The sequence below is a fragment of the Brachionichthys hirsutus genome, unplaced genomic scaffold (genome assembly GCF_040956055.1).
Source record: "Brachionichthys hirsutus isolate HB-005 unplaced genomic scaffold, CSIRO-AGI_Bhir_v1 contig_1046, whole genome shotgun sequence".
In the NCBI taxonomy this organism is placed as follows: Eukaryota; Metazoa; Chordata; class Actinopteri; order Lophiiformes; family Brachionichthyidae; genus Brachionichthys; species Brachionichthys hirsutus.
The window spans coordinates 1-9,258 of NW_027181054.1; the positions used below are offsets into that span (position 1 = coordinate 1).

Genomic DNA, 9,258 nt, shown 5'->3' on the forward strand with positions numbered 1-9,258 from the left:
AATGGAGGCACGAAACATAGTCCACTCGGACTCAATGTCCCCTGCCTCCCCCGGCACATGGTCGAAGCTCTCCCGGAGGTGGGAGTTAAAACTCCTTCTGACAGGCGATTCTGCCAGACGTTCCCAACAGACCCTCACAATACGTTTGGGCCTGCCAGGTCTGTCCGGCATCCTCCCCCACCATCGGAGTTGACTCAACACCAGGTGATGATCGGTTGACAGCGCCGCCCCTCTCTTCACCCGAGTGTCCAAGACATGCGGCCGCAAGTCCGGTGAGACGACTACAAAGTCGATCATCGAACTGCGGCCTAGGGTGTCCTGGTGCCAAATGCACATATGGACACCCTTATGCTTGAACATGGTGTTCGTTATGGACAATCTGTGACTAGCACAGACGTCCAATAACAAAACACCGCTCGGGTTCCGATCAGAGGGGCCATTCCTCCAAATCACACCCCTCCAGGTTTCACTGTCATTGCCAACATGGGCGTTGAAGTCCCCCAACAGAACGAGGGAATCCCCAGAAGGAGCACTCTCCAGTACCCCCCCCAAGGACTCCAAAAAGGGTGGATACTCTTAACTGCTGTTTGGACCATAGGCACAAACAACAGTCAGGATCCGTCACCCCACCTGAAGGCGGAGGGAGGCTACCCTCTCGTTTATTGGGGTAAACTCCAACATACAGGCACTGAGCCAGGGGGCAATAAGTATTGCCACCCCTGCCCGGCGCCTCTCACCAGTGGCAACTCCAGAGTGGAAGAAAGTCCAACCCCTCTCAAGAAGAGTGGTTCCAGAGTCCTTGCTGTGTGTCGAGGTGAGGCCAACTATATCCAGTCGGAACTTCTCAACCTCGCACACCAGCTCAGGCTCCTTCCCCGCCAGAGAGGTGATGTTCCACGTCCCTAGAGCTAGTTTGTGGAGCCGAGGGTCAGACCGCCAAGGTCTGACCCTCGGGTGGCAGCCTTTGGCTGCCACCCAGCTCACACTGCACAACTGAGCTCCTAGGCTCATTGGGACACACAAACCCCTCCACCACGATAAGGTAGCAGCTCAGGGACTTGTCTGCTTTTGTTTATTTATGCATGTTCTATTTTTTGCTTAATTAAACCATTTTAAGTGATTTTTTTCCCCGCATTTTTTTTCTTTTCTCTCAGAGGTTTATGGCTACATTCACGTTTGCGGTGAGTTCGTCGGTGATGATTGGCAAACCTTCCATCCTCTTGATGGTAAGACCCACTTTATGAACCGCAAGAACACGTTCCTCTTCTTCTTGTTCTTCTTCTTGTTGTTCTTCTCTGCTCCCTCAGTCTCAACATCAGGCTGAACTAGGATCGCGTCACCTCCTGAGGTTGGTGGAGGTGGACTGCATTGGTCTGGATGAGGGTTGCCAGTCTTACTGCAGGAGTCTTCATGGATGGAATCCGCCTGTGTGGTGCTTTCAAGGACGTCCACTGCAGACTTTGCCATCTTTTCTGGGAAATTCTGCAAACTAAACACAGATAGAAATATATTCCTGTTATCAAGACATTGAAAAAAGCACCCCATGAACCTCACTCAGAGGTGATGATGGTTGACATACACAGATGAAGTTTTCTTACCTGTCTGGTCTCTCGTTGTCTACTGTACTCAGTCTTTTGTCAGGTGGAGCAGGTTGAACAATGATCACACCTTGTAAGGTCGTAGGTGGACTGGAGTGTTCTGGATGGAGCTTTTTGCTGTCCAGGTCCTTCTTAGCACCAGCAGCAGGTTCAGACACATCCTTCTCTGGTGTGGATTTGATGCATGTTCCTGGCATCATGGTTGCAGCGTGATTCTGCAAACTAAACAGACAGAGGGCTGTTCAAGTTGTCATTTCTTTGAAGAGGCTTTAAAATTAACTAAGGTTAAATCTACTTTGAGTACAATGGCTGGTGTTGCTGGAGCCTATCCCAACTGGGTTACGGGCGAGTGAGAGGGTACACCCTGGATGAGTCGCCAGTGCATTGCAGGTGCACGCGTAGACAAACAAACATTTACACTCATGCTCACTCATACGGACAATTGGACATGCTGTCCAATTAACCTAAGGTGGATATTTCAAGCGGTGGGAGGAAGCCGGACAACCCAGAGAAAACCCACACAGACACGGGGAGAGCATACAAACTCCACACAGAAAGGAACCAAACCGGAAGCCTTCTTGCTGTGACTCACTACCTCACCGTACTGGCTACATTTACGTCACTGTCATGTAAATGGAGAACTTTATAAAACACAAAAGAAAAGCTTTCATTGTAAAACCATCATCATAGAAACGGGACCTAAGAGATGAACTGACTGGTTCCATTTCTGCACACTGAACCCCTTTCTCTTACAAATGCTTATACTCTGAGGAAATCTCTTTACCTTTCTGGACTCTTCACATTGGTTTGTGGTGAGTTGGTCGCTGATGATTGGCAAACCTTCCATCCTCTTGATGGTAAGACCCACTTTATGAACCGCAAGAACACGTTCCTCTTCTTCTTGTTCTTCTTCTTGTTCTTCTCTGCTCCCTCAGTCTCAACATCAGGCTGAACTAGGATCGCGTCACCTCCTGAGGTTGGTGGAGGTGGACTGCATTGGTCTGGATGAGGGTTGCCAGTCTTACTGCAGGAGTCTTCATGGATGGAATCCGCCTGTGTGGTGCTTTCAAGGACGTCCACTGCAGACTTTGCCATCTTTTCTGGGAAATTCTGCAAACTAAACACAGATAGAAATATATTCCTGTTATCAAGACATTGAAAAAAGCACCCCATGAACCTCACTCAGAGGTGATGATGGTTGACATACACAGATGAAGTTTTCTTACCTGTCTGGTCTCTCGTTGTCTACTGTACTCAGTCTTTTGTCAGGTGGAGCAGGTTGAACAATGATCACACCTTGTAAGGTCGTAGGTGGACTGGAGTGTTCTGGATGGAGCTTTTTGCTGTCCAGGTCCTTCTTAGCACCAGCAGCAGGTTCAGACACATCCTTCTCTGGTGTGGATTTGATGCATGTTCCTGGCATCATGGTTGCAGCGTGATTCTGCAAACTAAACAGACAGAGGGCTGTTCAAGTTGTCATTTCTTTGAAGATGCTTTAAAATTAACTAAGGTTAAATCTACTTTGAGTACAATGGCTGGTGTTGCTGGAGCCTATCCCAACTGGGTTACGGGCGAGTGAGAGGGTACACCCTGGATGAGTCGCCAGTGCATTGCAGGTGCACGCGTAGACAAACAAACATTTACACTCATGCTCACTCATACGGACAATTGGACATGCTGTCCAATTAACCTAAGGTGGATATTTCAAGCAGTGGGAGGAAGCCGGACAACCCAGAGAAAACTCAGAGAGAACCCACACAGACACAGGGAGAACATACAAACTCCACACAGAAAGGAACCGAACCGGAAGCCTTCTTGCTGTGACTCACTACCTCACCGTACTGGCTACATTCCCGCTACTGTCATGTAAGTGTAGAACTTTATAAAATACAAAGGAAAAGGTTTCATTGTAAAACCGTCATCATGGAAACGGGACCTAAGACATAAACTGACTGGTTCCATTTCTGCACACTGAACCCCTTTCTCTTACAAATGCTTATACTCGGAAATCTCCTTACCTTTCTTGACTCTTCACATCGGCTTGCGGTGAGTTGTTAGTTGTTGATAGGAAACACTTGCATATTCCTGATGGTAAGACCCTCTTAATAAACAAGTTCTTTTTCTTTTTCTTCTTGGTTCCTTCGTTCTCAGCGTCAGGCTGAAAGGTTGTTGGAGGTGGACTGCAGTGATCTGCGGGGCTGTTGGCAGTTTTACTGCAGGAAGCAGGTGTAATAAAGGGATGCTTCAGGACTTCCTGTGGTGTTATCCTTCTTATAACATCCATCTCCAACATAGCCTTTAGAAGCTCAAAGCATTGTTCCGTTTCAGCTTCTTCTGTCTGATTGTTTTCTTTCAGCTGTATCTAGTTAAAGAAACAATGGTAAAACCAAAATCAGAACTTTATCCTTATGATCCATGAAAAGATCAGTCAATTTAAAAAAAATAATTTTTAATACTTACTATTTTCAGATCATTCAGGAAAAGCTGGTGATTAGCCGTAGGAAGAGGATGGACTTCCTGCTCAAGCGTATGAAGTAGAAGAAGAAGGAAAAAATAATAATTTAGTGGGAAATGCTTTCTGAAGGAATGTATTTGTGTTTGCATGACTGTCAGAAAATCCTTTGCAGCTTTAAACATTATATTCATTGTTGAGAAGTTTAAAGGTGTACATTGTGTCTCCACTTGTTGGACTCAGTCTTCATGAAAAACGTTGTGGAATAAATCCCCATGTTAAGAAGATGGTCAGGTGGCATTCCACAGAACCTAACAATTTCGAAAACCTGAAGATAAAACACAGAACAGTTATTTTTTACTGCGTCACCAATTCCGTCCACTGACCTGTCCTGCTAATACATCCTTTCAGATCGGTACCCATTAAGTCCATCATTCAGAAGTGAAGTCAGTACATTTACAAGTCAATAAATGCAGTAAATATTTCAAGACTATGAAATGTGGTGTGCTCTTAGCAGCTAGATAAATCTCTTGTTTCCAGCAGCTATAATAAAGTGAGGCATCTGTCGGTGCTGGATGGGGTCACTTCAGAAAGCCGGACCAACTGAACAATCGACAAGTAGACTGATTACTACAGATAACTTACCACATCTTCATCTGAGTCGCCAATAAATCCACAAATGAACCTGATCAAGAAGATCATCACACAGCCCAGAGACCACATATCAACGGCCTCAGAAATTGGCAGTCCGAAAAAAACTTCTGGAGCCCTAAATGTAGAAAAAAGAAGCGATATTTACGTATTATAAATATTATTATTTTTTTAATAGAACATGTCCCAAATTAAATAACAGAAATGTATCGACAGGAAGTCTAGTACTACTTAATGATAAATCTGGAAAGTATCAATTTACATGAATATTCTAATAATCAGTATTCTAATAGACTTTACCTGTACAAACGTGGTTGAATCATCATGCCAAGCTCTGCTTGAGACCGGTGCATGGCCAAGCCAAAGTCTATGAGCTTGACACGTAAGGGTCTCTGTTGATCTACAGTCATTATATTATCCAGCTTTATGTCGGTGTGGATTAGCCCATATTTCTTCAGAAACTCCAAAGCATCAGCCATCTGTAGAACACGGAGAAATGTGTTTCAGTTTCTTACAGGTCAGAGCCAAACGGTTCACAATGTGCTCCATCTATTGAACTTACCTGTTGAATTATGGCTCTGACGTCACCCAGAGCCATTGGCTTATTCATTTCAAGTATGATGTCAAATAATGTCTTGTCCAGCAACTCGAACACTGGCGCCCTTCTAATCTTGAAATTGAGCCAGCCATGACATTTGATGATGTTATGCTGGTCTGCTTTTACATCCATCAACTCTTGTAAAATTTGAATCTGGAAAAACATGACAAGTTTGATGAGATTAGTTTCTGATATTTAATATGTTCATGAATGTCACGTAAAATAATTCAGCTCAATGGAAGGCAGAAAAGCATTGTGTTCGCATTGTCAATGCATGTACTATTAATGTGCGACTGGCATTACCTTAAAGGGGAATCGTTTTTTACACTCCTAGTTATACAATCTAGTTCTCTGTGCTCACTGACTAAACAAACAAAATGATAGAGTGAACAGAAAACTCAACAAATGTCCACTTACCTCCATGTCATGACTGACTTGAGTCACCTGTCGTTTCACCGCCACAAGCTCGCCGGTTTCGGCATTCCAGCATTTCCTTAATTCTCCGAAACAGCCATTTCCCAGCATCTGCATCATCTCAAAATTTAAGAGATCTAAGGAGAAGTCATCGTTGACAGATGGAGGATACTGATCTTTCCATGGGTAGGACCCACGCAAGATGAAGGGATGATTCAAGACGCCATATTCTGTGATTCTTTTCTTGGGATCCTTTATCTTCATGGCCGCCAGAAGCTGCATGAACTCCTGAAACTCCGCACCTTCATCGTTATCCTCGGGATGATTCTAGGAAGCAATGGTCAAATCCACCAATCAGTCATCATCAGAAAATCTTTTGCAACCGCAAATGTCTTATATTAATCAGACTTTAGAAGCGTAGAAGAAGAAGCACTAGCCCTGTAAATTTGACATTACAATAGCGATATTGGAATTGATATTTATATTGGACTTTCGGGTACAAATAAAGTAACCTTGAACCTTGAAGATTGGCTGGGGCAAAATCAGGGGATAGAATGACTTGATGACAAAGCGGGAAGTGTCTTCATTCCAACGAAGCGCGGGCATGAGAGCCATGTTGGAATCTCAGCCCTGATAATCCAAACGAACTGTACTGATGGTTAATTATATAAATATCTTAATCTTAACCCACATTCTCCTCATGACTACGCACCCACGAAGGAGAACAAAGAACCGGAAGAGGGTTTGGTGAACTCTTACACCCCCAAACTAACATTTAAAGGTGACATATATACCCTTTCTCCACAAGTTAATGCAGTTCCCAAACACTTATATGGTCTAAGTAGCAAACAGATGCTGCAGGACGGTGTCCGTCATTTCTTTATCAAGCCGCTCTGCCAGAAACACTCTAAACCCGTCAGAAAAAGTACTTTCATAGTGGCACGCATGAAAGTATGCATGCTACCATGGTAACCCGTGAGGGACGGGAGTGTGCAGTTTACGACACACACAAAAACATTTTTGGCAACTTTTGCTGCAACATTACCACAAAAAAGAAACATCATCCACTCGCCCCTTCTTCTACTCATGCAAGAGAGAGGGAGGCAGTGCGCAATCAAGGTGTCAAGTGTCTCTACACACACACATCGCGCCGCGTTTGTGTGTGTGCGTCATTGCACGCACATAAACGTGGCGCGAGGACGATAATATTATCAGGATGGAATAAAAATTCTTTGAATCATCCATCTATTTTCAAACCGCTTATCCAGTGTGGGTCGCAGGCCCAGCAGCCTAAGAGGAGTGGAGATTCTCCTCTGGAGAAAACACCAATAATGGCTGCTTACTTGAATTTTCAACTTTTAATTTCTCAACTTGCCTGTTAAATGGCCAAAGCTAAGCAACAACATAACGCTGTGGCTTTTTTGTCTATAATGCGTGCGAGGAGCAGCCTCCTCCTCAGTCTAAAGGAGATAAACTCATTACAGTAGAGGTCTTACCAGTAGTTGGTGAAACTCTTCCTCGCTGTAAGCACAGGTAGCCACTAAGAAGACCATGACATGGCCCAGAGACCACATATCAGCAGCCGCAGAAAACGGTAACCCTGAAGATCTTTCTGGGGCCCTGCAATTAGAAGAAACAAACATTTTAAAGATTAACTTGTTCCTCAACAGAGCGGCAACCTCCACCAAGGCGACATAAAAACAACACCTAATAAAATATGAAAATATAGAAAAAAAGGAAAGAAAAATTCAACAGAGTAAATTGATATAATTATTTTATCATCCTTACGTAAATTCATCTGCTTCCAGCTCTGGAGCATTCCGTGTATCCAATCGCAGGTGGGCCGAACTGAAATTTCCCAGCTTGACCCTGATCGGTTTTGCCCATTGATCTACTACAAAAATATTTTTTGGTGATACTTTGCCATGGATCACCCCGACAGACTTCAAGACAGCCAATGCTGTGACCACCTGCAGAAGACAAGGCATTTGTTATACTTTTCCACAGTTTAAATGTGAGTTCCTTGTCTCTGTTTGAATTGAATGTGTTCCTACCTGTTGAATGATTTCCCTGACGTCAGTCAGGGTCAGAGTGTCCTTGTTTCTGAGCATGTACTCCACCAAGTTGATGTCGTACGTCTCAAATGCCAGCTCCTGACTGTCAGGAAAACAGCCATGAAACTTGAGAATATGGTATGCGTCAAAGTTTCGACACATCAACTCCACCAGGATGGAAAGCTGCAGGCACAGATAAGCATTAATATAAGGAAATCTGTAACTGACTAATGCTCTCAATATTAAAGATGTGAGCATGAAGCCTACCTCATTGTCAAAACTGTCCTTGTTCTCACTCTGCTTTACAGCTACAGTCTGAGAATCAAAAGTGTTCTTCCACAAAGACATGCCATCGGGCTTCTCGTCGACAAAATGATAATCCATCGGATTTAACTCAAAGCAAAGAGATCCAGCATTGTATATACTCATCTTAAGTGATGATTGTGTGTGATCCACTGCTAAAACAAAGAACACATGGATGCCTTTGGCTCATGAACAAGTTATATTTATAAAAGAGTTGTCTTTGATGTCTAAGGCCCCATTGAAGATTTTTCTTTAGAGTTTAATCTAATGTAATCATTAGACAAAGATCAAAGGAAAAGCTTTTAGCACACACTGCGTTAGCATTCACCCTTTCATGCTAACATTCACACTGTCGTGGCATTCATATCATATTAGAGACCATTGTAGCCAGTACCCATTGTTACGGGACCCGCCGGTCCTGTGTGTCGGGTGGTGATGTGCTGTGCTGTGTTGGAGATGTGCTGTTTTTAGGATAGTATAAAGGAGAGTGACACAGTATTATAATTGCCTCTCCATGACACAGGCCCGTCTGGCCTCAGGGCCTCCGGGCCACCAGAACCAGCTCCAGCCAAGGTTAAGTTTATATGTTTGGATTCTTATTGTGACACTGAGCTTTAACATTTAGTTAAATTGACTATACTGATCACATCAAGTCTCATCAGAAATAACAGATAGATTGATTGACAGGGATTTCAGATTGGCTGGGGCGAAGCCCCACCCTCAGGGGACGGACTGAAACGGATGTGTTAAAAAGGAGGCGACAAGAAGACATTCCACTGGGACACTCACAAGGAACATGGCTGAACCTCAGCGCTGATTTTCCTCACCAACTTGTTACTGAATTGTTGTTTATATAAATGTGTAAGCCTTATCAACATTCTCTTCATTGAGTACACACCTACGAAAGGGATTAAAGGACCGGGGAAACTTTAGGAGACTCTAACGGTTTTGGTGCCGTGACCAGGATTCTCCAGTGGGTGTCGTACGCTCTGTGGGGCCTGGCTGTATCTGATCAGCGCATAATGAGGTGAGCAGAAACCTTTTTATAAATTCTGTCAGATAGTTTGTTTGGTCATCCATGAGAGTACGAGTAAATTTTGTATTTGAGGTGGCGCCGGTTGAATAAAGTAATGTTAAAATTTTGCATTCTGTGAAATGCCACAGCGGCCCGGTGGCGCAGTGGTAAGC

The 9,258-nt window shown here is 44.0% G+C and overlaps 1 protein-coding gene across 1 annotated transcript; it reads right to left on the reverse strand.

The window, feature by feature from the left end:
• Nucleotides 1-45: 45 nt before the first annotated feature.
• LOC137917140 (homeodomain-interacting protein kinase 2-like) lies at nt 46-8,151 on the reverse strand. The gene is made up of 15 exons (XM_068760029.1): nt 8,035-8,151; nt 7,768-7,950; nt 7,658-7,683; nt 7,210-7,333; nt 5,717-6,040; nt 5,264-5,452; nt 5,002-5,180; nt 4,696-4,819; nt 4,268-4,378; nt 4,059-4,115; nt 3,617-3,960; nt 2,825-3,046; nt 2,383-2,715; nt 1,599-1,820; nt 46-1,489 (listed from the first exon to the last, which is right to left on the reverse strand). The coding sequence occupies exons 1-15, from the start codon at nt 8,149-8,151 to the stop codon at nt 1,171-1,173; spliced, it is 2,874 nt and encodes a 957-aa protein (XP_068616130.1). The 3' UTR covers nt 46-1,170.
• Between the last annotated feature and the right edge of the window lie 1,107 nt (nt 8,152-9,258).